Below are 15,276 nucleotides of genomic sequence, written 5' to 3' on the forward strand. Positions count from 1 at the left end.
TCATCAACACCTACTGAAAATTAAAACACTACTGTGGCCTTCGTTCTTTTATGTATATTGGTTTATAAGACAGCCCTTTAAAATGTGCAAATACTGCAAAGGAGAAGAGTCTAAAGTCTGCTACCTTTACATGTGTTTTAAACCACTAAGTTAGCCTTATGTACGATTTCAAATGACACATATAGCATACTACTATGAAAAAGAAATATTGGTAACTGAAAGTTGAATTTTTTATAACATATATTTGCGAACCTAAGATGATTATAAAACATGAAGTTCTCAATAATAATGAAATGTTCATGGTTATTCACCAAGATTATTTGTATATGATTATTGTATGGATAAATAGACAATAAAATGGAACGTCAAAAAGTAGATGTATAGATTGATGTTTATAAATATTTATTGACAAAATAATTTTTTGTGAATGTTTTCAATGTGCCATTGAGAAGATAAATTATTTTTGATGAAGTGTACTATTAAAATTGCCAAATAATTTCATGGTCAACAGATCCTGAACGGCCTGGTTCGGTGACATCTTTGAATGCAGAAAGAAACAGCATCAAGTTTTCATGGAATCAGCCTTTAAATATGAGTGGTATACAATTGACTTACAATATCACGTACAGCAGTTCACAAGGAAACAGAAGTATCACAAACACCAGTACCTATGCCAATATTGAGAACCTGGTTTCAGGAACAAACTACACAATAAGTGTAGTAACCGTTGGTGTTTATAATTATTCAAGTCCACCTCTGCTCATCTCTTCATATACAAGTAAGTGGCGTATTCCTTTATTGTGAATATTTCATTATTGAAATAACACTGGTCATCTCCATAACACTTTCTTGTAATCTAAAATACGAACCCAGAAATATTCTGTGAATCATTACTAGCCTCCATTGTTTTTTTCAATTCATGACCTTAAACCACTTTTGTGACTAAGAATGTAGCTACAAAATGAAAGTTGCTTGAGACTACAGCTTCTCTTTAATTAGCATGTAGAGTATGTGTCAATTGAGAGGTCTGTATCTCAGATTTATTAATTTCAAGGCATACACAATATTATAAAACAACAACCATGATGCAAGTATTTCTTACTCATTTTGTGTCACTTCCCTCGGCCTACTGGATGAAAATGACAATCTAGCAGTAGAGTTCAAATCATTACTCTATTTTGCATTATAAGAGCTCCGATGCACAGTTCCTATTTACAATCCAGTATCTGACAAAAATTGAAAATATCCTGCATAAATTCTCAGAAATTTCGGAAATACAGTGAACTACATTTGTTTTCCAAAATAGTGCAATTCACATTTACACTCAGTAACTGTGTGCTGGTGCAGCTTAACATATCTTTGATCACTTTCAGATGGATTTTCCTTATGGTCTGGAGATGTGGTCATATTACACAGTTTTGGTTTGAGGTTGTTGAGGTACACATTGCTCTCACTGGTAGGAGGGTATAATGGGAACCAAGTGCTTGTTTGCTGGGGCATATGATACAAAGCAAGACAACATACAGTTACTGCTATATTGACTTTGCCTTTCTTTCAGACAAAGATAATATAGCTGTAGGTTGTAAAGAAGGCAGGATAACAAGGGGGAAGTTACAAAATGTTCAAAGGTCACACAAAATTGGGTTACTGCTGAGGTTGAAGTGTTCAGTATTTTAAGAAACGAAAATGATGTGGTAAAACTATTGTTACTGGTATACGAGAGGTATTATTACTTGTAATTGAAGTCAAATCAGATGAAAATCCTCCATGATCGCAGGTATGCTAGTTGGGGGGAGGGGCATACAGAATATTCCATATATGTGCTTTGATGATTGGGTACATCCTATTCCAAACTTGGCTAATGGATCAGATATGTACAAAGATAACTGGGGTAATAGACAAAATAGATTGCTATTGATGGATTCCCAGTTAGCGGACAGTTTTGGTGAAGAGTTAACTGCACCAAATTGATTAAACAGAATGAGCGTATCATATCTATATCATGTACAACATATTATTATGTGCTCTCTGGAGGGAGGTGGTGATGAAAAAGATCAGTGGCTGCTGAGAATATGAAATAGTTGTTGCAGCTGTTATTACTAATTGCACTGTTATGTTTCGCATGCCAACTCCCAGCTAGAATAGTGGCTAAAAATATGAACAGCAGAGATATGTATGCCTGATACAATGTTGTTGTCAGCTGTATTGAGGAGACTAAACATAACATGTCTCCGTTTATGTTGTTGATAATACAATAAAGAAACATTTAAAAAAAAGAAATCTGTAATGATCTACTTTGAGATGCTTGAAGAGCTTAAAGATGCAATTACTGTTGTTTTGTGCATTTACAGGGCCTTCTCAAGTATCTTCACAGGATATCACTCTTAACAACAGGAAATCACCAAATAACATTGAAGTTAATTGGAGCGCTCCACCTGGTCTTGTGGAGTGGTATACTGTGTACCTCCAAGGAGCTGTCATCCAGAACGAAACAACCTCATCAATAAAGCCTGTTAATTTTACAGACTTACTTCCCGGCAGAGAATATAGTATCACAATTACAACAATAAGTGGACCTTTCAATGAAACATCAGCAGTAGTGACTGAGGCAACATGTAAGTTAAGCAGATACTGCTGTTGTTTTTTTTGTCTATAGCACTTAGTCTCATTAACAAGCTGAAGCTGCAAAAACTGAGAATGAGTATGGGTTTGATCCTTTAGTACATTGTAAAAATAATAACTAAACGTATAATACAGTTTTGGGCTAAAAAAAAGTACGTCTTTGACATTGCAAACTCAAGTCTTGAACAAATGCGTGTATATTAATGCAATGTTTAATTATACTTCCTGAAAAAATATAATTGTCTAAGTTGTGCAGTTTTAATCAAAATATGCTCTTATTGTGATGTCAATTTTGGAGCTGCCCTATAGAAAATGCTGTTCAGGTCCTTCTTAACTACCAGGGTATATTTATCTTTACTACACATGGCCAAATAGCCACGCTGAAAGTGAGGAGTGGAGCTTTCAAAATCATGAGTAAATGTGTAATTTATAATTAGGGTAGAGAAGAGCATACTTCGGACAACTCTACAAACATGTTTGAAAGCATCCTATTGCTTTAGGTGTGCTTTATAACATAAAGGGGGTTATTCTAACTTTGGAGGAGGTGTTAATCCGTCCCAAAAGTGACGGAAAAGTGACGGATTTACCACCAGCCGTATTACGAGTCCATTATATCCTATGGAACTCGTAATACGGCTGGTGGTATATCCGTCACTTTACCGTCACTTTTGGGACGGATTAACACTCCTCCAAAGTTAGAATAACCCCCATAGTTCTGTAGATAATACTTACCTTTTATGTCTAGGCATTCTGCTGAGATAAGATCCACTACAAGCAATAATAAGGTGTTTTATACAATTACCACTTTTGATATATTACATTTATTCGAGATGTGCTATTGTCACAATAAAATAGTCTGGGTGGCTTTAAGTAATATATATGATTTTCAAAATTTAGCCTAATTGCATTTATTTAACAATTATGATGAGAAAATACTCAGGAATCTCAATATAAGTAATACACCTGCTTTCATTTAAAGAAGCCTGGTATCTCCGGTGCCAAATATTATAATAACGTCACTAAAATGTATCCTCTTCAAGTCACTAAAGAGAAGTCATGATGTCAAAGTGTAAAAAACCCATCATTTAGTCTATAACAGGACAATTTCATCAACACCTACTGAAAATTAAAACACTGCTGTGGCCTTGGTTCTTTTATGTATATTGGTTTATAAGACAGCCCTTTAAAATGTGCAAATACTGCAGAGGAGAAGAGTCTAAAGTCTGCTACCTTTACATGTGTTTTAAACCACCAAGGTAGCCTTGTGTACGATTTCAAATGACACACATAGCATACTACTATGAAAAAGAAATATTGGTAACTGAAAGTTGAATTTTTTATAACATATATTTGTGAACCTAAGATGATTATAAAACATGAAGTTCTCTACAATAATGAAATGTTCATCGTTATTCACCAAGATTATTTGTATATGATTATTGTATGGATAAATAGACAATAAAATGGAACGTCAAAAAGTAGATGTATAGATTGATGTTTATAAATATTTATTGACAAAATAATTTGTTGTGAATGTTTTCAATGTGCCATTGAGAAGATAAATCATTTTTGATGAAGTGTACTATTAAAATTGCCAAATAATTTCATGGTCAACAGATCCTGAACGGCCTGGTTCGGTGACATCTTTGGATGCAGAAAGAAACAGCATCAAGTTTTCATGGAATCAGCCTTTAAATATGAGTGGTATACAATTGACTTACAATATTAAGTACAGCAGTTCACAAGGAAACGGAAGTATCACAAACACCAGTACCCATGCCAATATTGAGAACCTGGTTTCAGGAACAAACTACACAATAAGCGTAGTAACCGTTGGTGTTTATAATTATTCAAGTCCACCTCTGCTCATATCTTCATATACAAGTAAGTGGCGTATTTCTTTTTTGTGAATATTTCATTATTGAAATACCACTGGTCATCTCCATAACACTTTCCTGTAATCTAAAATATGAACCCAGAAATATCCTGTGAATCATTACTAGCCTCCATTATTTTTTTCAATTCATGACCTTAAACCACTTTTGTGACTAAGAATGTAGCTACAAAATGAAAGTTGCTTGAGACTACAGCTTCTCTTTAAGTATCATGTAGAGTATGTGTCAATGGAGAGGTCTTTATCTCAAATTTATTGATTTCAAGGCATATCACAATATTTTAAAACAACAACCATGCTGCAAGTATTTCTTTCTCATTTTGTGTGACTTCCCTCTGCCGACTGGATGAAAATAACAATCTAGCAGTAAAGTTAAAATCATTACTCTATTTTGCATTATAAAATCTCCAATGCACAGTTCCGATTTACAATCAAGTCTCTGACAAAAATGGAAAATATCCTGCATAAATTCTCAGAAATTTCCGAAATACAGTGAACTACATGTGTTTTCCAAAATAGTGTTATTCACATTTACATTCAGTAACTTTGTGCTGGTGCAGCTTAACATCTCTTTGATCACTTTCAGAGAACCCTTTTAGGGATGGATTTTCCTTATGGTCTGGAGATGTGGTCGTATTACACAGTTTTGGTTGGAGGTTGTTGAGGTACACATTGCTCTCACTAGCAGGAGGGTATAATGGGATCAAAGTGGTTGTTTGCTGGGGCATATGATGCAAAGCAAGACAACATACAGTTACTGGTATATTGACTTCGCCTTTCTTTCAGACAAAGATAATATAGCTGTAGGTTGTAAAGAAGGTAGGATAACAAGGGGGAAGTTACCAAATGTTCAAAGGTCACACAACATTGGGTTACTGCTCAGGTTGAAGTGTTCAGTATTTTAAGAAACTAAAATGATGTGGTAAAACTATTGTTACTGGTATACGAGAAGTATTATTACTTTTAATTGAAGTCAAATCAGATGAAAATCCTCCATGATCGAAGGTATGCTCGTTGGGGGGAGGGTCATACAGAGTATTCCATATATGTGGTTTGATGATTAGGTACATCCTATTCCAAACTTGGCTAATGGATCAGATATGTACAAAGATAACTGGGGTAATACACAAAATAGATTGCTATTGATGGATTCTCAGTTAGCGGGACAGGTTTGGTGAAGAGTTAACTGCACCAAATTGATTAAACAGAATAAACGTATCATATCTATATCATGTACAACATATTATTATGTGCTCTCTAGATGGAGGTGGTGATGTAAAAGTTCAGTGCTGCTGAGAATATGAAATAGTTGTTGCAGCTGTTATTACTAATTGCAACTGTTATGTTTCGTATGCCAACTCCCAGCTAGAACAGTGGGTAAAAATATGAACAACAGAGATATGTATGCCTGATACAATGTTGTTATCAGCTGTATTGAGGAGACTAAACATAATGTGTCTCCGTTTATGTTGTTGATAATAAAATAAAGAAACATTTAAAAAAATAAATCTGTAATGATCTACTTTAAGATGCTTGAAGAGCTTAAAGATCCAATTACTGTTGTTTTGTGCATTTACAGGGCCTTCTCAAGTATCTTCACAGGATATCACTCTTAACAACAGGAAATCACCAAATAACATTGAAGTTAATTGGAGCGCTCCACCTGGTCTTGTGGAGTGGTATACTGTGTACCTCCAAGGAGCTGTCACCCAGAACGAAACAACCTCATCAATAAAGCCTGTTAATTTTACAGACTTACTTCCCGGCAGAGAATATAGTATCACAATTACAACAATAAGTGGACCTTTCAATGAAACATCAGCAGTAGTGACTGAGGCAACATGTAAGTTAAGCAGATACTGCTGTTGGTTTTTTTGTCTATAGCACTTAGTCTCATTAACAAGCTGAAGCTGCAAAAACTGAGAATGAGTATGGGTTTGATCCTTTAGTACATTGTAAAAATAATAACTACACGTATAATACAGTTTTGGGCTAAAAAAAAGTACGTCTTTGACATTGCAAACTCAAGTCTTGAACAAATGCGTGTATATTAATGCAATGTTTAATTATACTTCCTGAAAAAATATAATTGTCTAAGTTGTGTAGTTTTAATCAAAATATGCTCTTATTGTGATGTCAATTTTGGAGCTGCCCTATAGAAAATGCTGTTTAGGTCCTTCTTAACTACCAGGGTATATTTATCTTTACTACACATGGGCAAATAGCCACGCTGAAAGTGAGGAGTGGAGCTTTCAAAATCATGAGTAAATGTGTTATTTATAATTAGGGTAGAGAAGAGCATACTTCGGACAACTCTACAAACATGTTTGAAAGCATCCTATTGCTTTAGGTGTGCTTTATAACATATAGTTCTGTAGATAATACTTACCTTTTATGTCTAGGCATTCTGCTGAGATAAGATCCACTAAAAGCAATAATAAGGTGTTTTATACAATTAGCACTTTTGATATATTACATTTATTCAAGATGTGCTATTGTCACAATAAAATAGTCTGGGTGGCTTTAAGTAATATATATGATTTTCAAAATTTAGCCTAATTGCATTTATTTAACAATTATGATGAGAAAATACTCAGGAATTTCAATATAACTAATACACCTGCTTTCATTTAAAGAAGCCTGGTATCTCCGGTGCCAAATATTATAATAACGTCACTAAAATGTATCCTCTTCAAGTAACTAAAGAGAAGTCATGATGTCAAAGTGTAAAAAACCCATCATTTAGTCTATAACAGGACAATTTCTTCAACACCTACTGAAAATTAAAACACTGCTGTGGCCTTGGTTCTTTTATGTATATTGGTTTATAAGACAGCCCTTTAAAATGTGCAAATACTGCAAAGGAGAAGAGTCTAAAGTCTGCTACCTTTACATGTGTTTTAAACCACTAAGGTAGCCTTATGTACGATTTCAAATGACACACATAGCATACTACTATGAAAAAGAAATATTGGTAACTGAAAGTTGGATTTTTTATAACATATATTTGTGAACCTAAGATGTTTATAAAACATGAAGTTCTCTACAATAATGAAATTTTCATCGTTATTCACCAAGATTATTTGTATATGATTATTGTATGGATAAATAGACAATAAAATGGAACGTCAAAAATTAGATGTATAGATTGATGTTTATAAATATTGACAAAATAATTTGTTGTGAATGTTTTCAATGTGCCATTGAGAAGATAAATCTTTTTTGATGAAGTGTACTATTAAAATTGCCAAATAATTTCATGGTCAACAGATCCTGAACGGCCTGGTTCGGTGACATCTTTGGATGCAGAAAGAAACAGCATCAAGTTTTCATGGAATCAGCCTTTAAATATGAGTGGTATACAATTGACTTACAATATCACGTACAGCAGTTCACAAGGAAACGGAAGTATCACAAACACCAGTACCCATGCCAATATTGAGAACCTGGTTTCAGGAACAAACTACACAATAAGCGTAGTAACCGTTGGTGTTTATAATTATTCAAGTCCACCTCTGCTCATCTCTTCATATACAAGTAAGTGGCGTATTACTTTTTTGTGAATATTTCATTATTGAAATACCACTGGTCATCTCCATAACACTTTCCTGTAATCTAAAATATGAACCCAGAAATATCCTGTGAATCATTACTAGCCTCCATTATTTTTTTCAATTCATGACCTTAAACCACTTTTGTGACTAAGAATGTAGCTACAAAATGAAAGTTGCTTGAGACTACAGCTTCTCTTTAAGTAGCATGTAGAGTATGTGTCAATGGAGATGTCTGTATCTCAAATTTATTGATTTCAAGGCATATCACAATATTTTAAAACAACAACCATGCTGCAAGTATTTCTTACTCATTTTGTGTGACTTCCCTCGGCCGACTGGATGAAAATAACAATCTAGCAATAAAGTTAAAATCATTACTCTATTTTGCATTATAAGATCTCCAATGCACAGTTCCGATTTACAATCAAGTCTCTGACAAAAATGGAAAATATCCTGCATAAATTCTCAGAAATTTCCGAAATACAGTGAACTACATGTGTTTTCCAAAATAGTGCTATTCACATTTACATTCAGTAACTTTGTGCTGGTGCAGCTTAACATCTCTTTGATCACTTTCAGAGAACCCTTTTAGGGATGGATTTTCCTTATGGTCTGGAGATGTGGTCGTATTACACAGTTTTGGTTGGAGGTTGTTGAGGTACACATTGCTCTCACTAGCAGGAGGGTATAATGGGATCAAAGTGGTTGTTTGCTGGGGCATATGATGCAAAGCAAGACAACATACAGTTACTGGTATATTGACTTCGCCTTTCTTTCAGACAAAGATAATATAGCTGTAGGTTGTAAAGAAGGTAGGATAACAAGGGGGAAGTTACCAAATGTTCAAAGGTCACACAACATTGGGTTACTGCTCAGGTTGAAGTGTTCAGTATTTTAAGAAACTAAAATGATGTGGTAAAACTATTGTTACTGGTATACGAGAAGTATTATTACTTTTAATTGAAGTCAAATCAGATGAAAATCCTCCATGATCGAAGGTATGCTCGTTGGGGGGAGGGTCATACAGAGTATTCCATATATGTGGTTTGATGATTAGGTACATCCTATTCCAAACTTGGCTAATGGATCAGATATGTACAAAGATAACTGGGGTAATACACAAAATAGATTGCTATTGATGGATTCTCAGTTAGCGGGACAGGTTTGGTGAAGAGTTAACTGCACCAAATTGATTAAACAGAATAAACGTATCATATCTATATCATGTACAACATATTATTATGTGCTCTCTAGATGGAGGTGGTGATGTAAAAGTTCAGTGCTGCTGAGAATATGAAATAGTTGTTGCAGCTGTTATTACTAATTGCAACTGTTATGTTTCGTATGCCAACTCCCAGCTAGAACAGTGGGTAAAAATATGAACAACAGAGATATGTATGCCTGATACAATGTTGTTATCAGCTGTATTGAGGAGACTAAACATAATGTGTCTCCGTTTATGTTGTTGATAATAAAATAAAGAAACATTTAAAAAAATAAATCTGTAATGATCTACTTTAAGATGCTTGAAGAGCTTAAAGATCCAATTACTGTTGTTTTGTGCATTTACAGGGCCTTCTCAAGTATCTTCACAGGATATCACTCTTAACAACAGGAAATCACCAAATAACATTGAAGTTAATTGGAGCGCTCCACCTGGTCTTGTGGAGTGGTATACTGTGTACCTCCAAGGAGCTGTCACCCAGAACGAAACAACCTCATCAATAAAGCCTGTTAATTTTACAGACTTACTTCCCGGCAGAGAATATAGTATCACAATTACAACAATAAGTGGACCTTTCAATGAAACATCAGCAGTAGTGACTGAGGCAACATGTAAGTTAAGCAGATACTGCTGTTGGTTTTTTTGTCTATAGCACTTAGTCTCATTAACAAGCTGAAGCTGCAAAAACTGAGAATGAGTATGGGTTTGATCCTTTAGTACATTGTAAAAATAATAACTACACGTATAATACAGTTTTGGGCTAAAAAAAAGTACGTCTTTGACATTGCAAACTCAAGTCTTGAACAAATGCGTGTATATTAATGCAATGTTTAATTATACTTCCTGAAAAAATATAATTGTCTAAGTTGTGTAGTTTTAATCAAAATATGCTCTTATTGTGATGTCAATTTTGGAGCTGCCCTATAGAAAATGCTGTTTAGGTCCTTCTTAACTACCAGGGTATATTTATCTTTACTACACATGGGCAAATAGCCACGCTGAAAGTGAGGAGTGGAGCTTTCAAAATCATGAGTAAATGTGTTATTTATAATTAGGGTAGAGAAGAGCATACTTCGGACAACTCTACAAACATGTTTGAAAGCATCCTATTGCTTTAGGTGTGCTTTATAACATATAGTTCTGTAGATAATACTTACCTTTTATGTCTAGGCATTCTGCTGAGATAAGATCCACTAAAAGCAATAATAAGGTGTTTTATACAATTAGCACTTTTGATATATTACATTTATTCAAGATGTGCTATTGTCACAATAAAATAGTCTGGGTGGCTTTAAGTAATATATATGATTTTCAAAATTTAGCCTAATTGCATTTATTTAACAATTATGATGAGAAAATACTCAGGAATTTCAATATAACTAATACACCTGCTTTCATTTAAAGAAGCCTGGTATCTCCGGTGCCAAATATTATAATAACGTCACTAAAATGTATCCTCTTCAAGTAACTAAAGAGAAGTCATGATGTCAAAGTGTAAAAAACCCATCATTTAGTCTATAACAGGACAATTTCTTCAACACCTACTGAAAATTAAAACACTGCTGTGGCCTTGGTTCTTTTATGTATATTGGTTTATAAGACAGCCCTTTAAAATGTGCAAATACTGCAAAGGAGAAGAGTCTAAAGTCTGCTACCTTTACATGTGTTTTAAACCACTAAGGTAGCCTTATGTACGATTTCAAATGACACACATAGCATACTACTATGAAAAAGAAATATTGGTAACTGAAAGTTGGATTTTTTATAACATATATTTGTGAACCTAAGATGTTTATAAAACATGAAGTTCTCTACAATAATGAAATTTTCATCGTTATTCACCAAGATTATTTGTATATGATTATTGTATGGATAAATAGACAATAAAATGGAACGTCAAAAATTAGATGTATAGATTGATGTTTATAAATATTGACAAAATAATTTGTTGTGAATGTTTTCAATGTGCCATTGAGAAGATAAATCTTTTTTGATGAAGTGTACTATTAAAATTGCCAAATAATTTCATGGTCAACAGATCCTGAACGGCCTGGTTCGGTGACATCTTTGGATGCAGAAAGAAACAGCATCAAGTTTTCATGGAATCAGCCTTTAAATATGAGTGGTATACAATTGACTTACAATATCACGTACAGCAGTTCACAAGGAAACGGAAGTATCACAAACACCAGTACCCATGCCAATATTGAGAACCTGGTTTCAGGAACAAACTACACAATAAGCGTAGTAACCGTTGGTGTTTATAATTATTCAAGTCCACCTCTGCTCATCTCTTCATATACAAGTAAGTGGCGTATTACTTTTTTGTGAATATTTCATTATTGAAATACCACTGGTCATCTCCATAACACTTTCCTGTAATCTAAAATATGAACCCAGAAATATCCTGTGAATCATTACTAGCCTCCATTATTTTTTTCAATTCATGACCTTAAACCACTTTTGTGACTAAGAATGTAGCTACAAAATGAAAGTTGCTTGAGACTACAGCTTCTCTTTAAGTAGCATGTAGAGTATGTGTCAATGGAGATGTCTGTATCTCAAATTTATTGATTTCAAGGCATATCACAATATTTTAAAACAACAACCATGCTGCAAGTATTTCTTACTCATTTTGTGTGACTTCCCTCGGCCGACTGGATGAAAATAACAATCTAGCAATAAAGTTAAAATCATTACTCTATTTTGCATTATAAGATCTCCAATGCACAGTTCCGATTTACAATCCAGTCTCTGACAAAAATGGAAAATATCCTGCATCAATTGTCAGAAATTTCCGAAATACAGTGAACTACATTTTTTTCCCAAAATAGTGCAATTCACATTTACATTCAGTAACTGTGTGCTGGTGCAGCTTAACATCTCTTTGATCACTTTCAGAGAACCCTTTTAGGGATGGATTTTCCTTATGGTCTGGAAATGTGGTCGTATTACACAGTTTTGGTTGGAGGTTGTTGAGGTACACATTGCTCTCACTAGCAGGAGGGTATAAAGGGAACAAAGTGGTTGTTTGCTGGGGCATATGATGCAAAGCAAGACAACATACAGTTACTGGTATATTGACTTTGCCTTTCTTTCAGACAAAGATAATATAGCTGTAGGTTGTAAAGAAGGCAGGATAACAAGGGGGAAGTTACCAAATGTTCAAAGGTCCCACAACATTGGGTTACTGCTCAGGTTGAAGTGTTCAGTATTTTAAGAAACAAAAATGATGTGGTAAAACTATTGTTACTGGTATACGAGAAGTATTATTACTTTTAATTGAAGTCAAATCAGATGAAAATCCTCCATGATCGAAGGTATGCTAGTTGGGGGGAGGGTCATACAGAGTATTCCATATATGTGGTTTGATGATTAGGTACATCCTATTCCAAACTTGGCTAATGGATCAGATATGTACAAAGATAACTGGGGTAATACACAAAATAGATTGCTATTGATGGATTCTCAGTTAGCGGGACAAGTTTGGTGAAGAGTTAACTGCACCAAATTGATTAAACAGAATAAACGTATCATATCTATATCATGTACAACATATTATTATGTGCTCTCTAGATGGAGGTGGTGATGTAAAAGTTCAGTGCTGCTGAGAATATGAAATAGTTGTTGCAGCTGTTATTACTAATTGCAACTGTTATGTTTCGTATGCCAACTCCCAGCTAGAACAGTGGGTAAAAATATGAACAACAGAGATATGTATGCCTGATACAATGTTGTTATCAGCTGTATTGAGGAGACTAAACATAACGTGTGTCCGTTTATGTTGTTGATAATAAAATAAAGAAACATTTAAAAAAAGAAATCTGTAATGATCTACTTTAAGATGCTTGAAGAGCTTAAAGATCCAATTACTGTTGTTTTGTGCATTTACAGGGCCTTCTCAAGTATCTTCACAGGATATCACTCTTAACAACAGGAAATCACCAAATAACATTGAAGTTAATTGGAGCGCTCCACCTGGTCTTGTGGAGTGGTATACTGTGTCTCTCCAAGGAGCTGTCACCCAGAACGAAACAACCTCATCAATAAAGCCTGTTAATTTTACAGACTTACTCCCCGGCAGAGAATATAGTATCACAATTACAACAATAAGTGGACCTTTCATTGAAACATCAGCAGTAGTGACTGAGGCAACATGTAAGTCAAGCTGATACTTTTGTTAGTTTTTTTGTATAAAACATTTATTTTCATTAACAAGCTGAAGCTGAGAATGAGTATGGGCTTCATCGTTTAGTACATTGTTAACATAAAAATTGTACGTAGAATACAGTTATTGGCTAAAAAGAAGGACATTTTGACATTGCAAACTCGAGTCTTGAACAAATGCGAGTATATTAATGCAATGTTTAATTATACGTCCTGAAAAAATATCATTCTCTATGTTGTGCAGTTTTAATGAAAATATGCCTTTTGTTGTGATGTCAGTTTTGAAGCTGCTCTATAGAAAATGCTGTTTAAGTCCTTCTTAACTACCAGTGTATGTTTACCTTTACCAAACACAGCCGAACAGCCACGCTGAAGGGGAGGAGTGGAGCTTTCAAAAGCATGACTAAAATTTGTAGTTTATAATTAAGGTAGAGAAGAGCAAACTTCAGAGACCTCTACAAACATGTTTGAAAGCATCCTATTGCTATAGGTGGGCTTTATATCATATAGTTCTGTAGATAATATTTACATTTTATTTAGGCATTCTGCTGAGATTAGGTTCACTATGATCAATAATGAGATGTTTTATGCAATTACCACTTTTGATATATGAAATGTATTCGGGATTTGATATAGTCAACAATAAAATAGCCTGGGTGGATTTATGTAATATATATGATTTTCACAATTTTGCATAATCACAATTATATAACAATACTACACTCAGGAATTTCAATGCTTTTATTTAAAGAAGCCTAGTAATTTTCCAGTGCCAAATATCATAAGAACGTCAGTAACATTCATTATCTTCAAGTCAGAAAAGTTAAGCAATGATGTCAAGGTGTAAGAACTTCATCATTGAGGGCTCCATTATGAGGCTAGGGGTCTTGAGACCATAAGCTTTGCGGTGTCAGTCAGAACCGCCACTGCTGTGGAGGCCTGACTGCCACATCAAGACCCTGGTGGTCAGACTGCCAGAATTCTGCCATCGACACTGGGATCGGTGATCCTGACGGGTTGGCAGCAGGTGCAGGTCGGAACCAGCCAGGGTGCCGCTGCATGCAGGACCACCATGAAAAGGCTGGAGGAAAACAGATGCATGGGGGCACAGGAAGGGCCCTTGAACTGCCTATGTACTTGGCTTTGGCAGTGCAGGATTCTCCTGCCCAGCACCCTCACAATGTTCACTGTCAGCACAGCAGACAGTGAACATTGCAAGGGTGCTGGTGCAACCTGCAGGCGACAGCATTGCCGCCGGCTCGATTTCGAGCCGGAGTCAATGCTGCCACCACTTTCCCACTAGGCTGACTGGTGGAAACCTCGGTTTTCCACCAGTCAGCCTAGCAGTAAACCCTTAATGGGTTCGGCAGGGAGGTAGCCAGTGTGGCGGCGACCTACCATCAGACGTTCGGCGGATGGGTCTTCCTGTCCACCAAACTCCTAATGAGGCCCTTATTCTCTAACAGGAGAATTTCATCTGCAGCTACTGAAACCCAAAACACTGCTGTGGCCTGGGCTCTTTTATGTATACTGTTTTAAAGGACAACCTTGTAAAATGTGCAAATACTGCCAAGAAGAATTGTTGAGTCTGCTACTTTTACGTGTGTTTTAAACCACTAATGTATCTTTTGGTACTATTTCAAATGTCACATATAGCATACTACTATGAAAAACAAATGTTGGTCATTAAACATGTGATTTTTATAACATGATTTTTTGAGCCTAAGATGATTAAAAACCATGATGTTCTCTACAATAATTTAATGTCTAAGGTTATTCACCAAGATTATTTGTCTATGATTCTCTTATGGATA

General features: G+C 35.1%; 1 protein-coding gene across 1 annotated transcript in view; it reads left to right on the forward strand.

The window, feature by feature from the left end:
- LOC138283517 (uncharacterized) overlaps nt 1–15,276 on the forward strand; it is a 471,678-nt gene that overhangs the window by 99,678 nt on the left and 356,724 nt on the right. The window contains exons 47-56 of the mRNA XM_069221456.1: nt 512–778; nt 2,352–2,615; nt 4,240–4,506; nt 6,096–6,359; nt 7,787–8,053; nt 8,650–8,728; nt 9,593–9,906; nt 11,334–11,600; nt 12,397–12,493; nt 13,140–13,453. Coding sequence (XP_069077557.1) covers nt 512–778; nt 2,352–2,615; nt 4,240–4,506; nt 6,096–6,359; nt 7,787–8,053; nt 8,650–8,728; nt 9,593–9,906; nt 11,334–11,600; nt 12,397–12,493; nt 13,140–13,453 — 2,400 coding nt within the window. The remainder of the gene's footprint in view (nt 1–511; nt 779–2,351; nt 2,616–4,239; nt 4,507–6,095; nt 6,360–7,786; nt 8,054–8,649; nt 8,729–9,592; nt 9,907–11,333; nt 11,601–12,396; nt 12,494–13,139; nt 13,454–15,276) is intronic.

The sequence above is a fragment of the Pleurodeles waltl genome, chromosome 3_1, assembly GCF_031143425.1.
Source record: "Pleurodeles waltl isolate 20211129_DDA chromosome 3_1, aPleWal1.hap1.20221129, whole genome shotgun sequence".
Taxonomy (NCBI): domain Eukaryota; kingdom Metazoa; phylum Chordata; class Amphibia; order Caudata; family Salamandridae; genus Pleurodeles; species Pleurodeles waltl.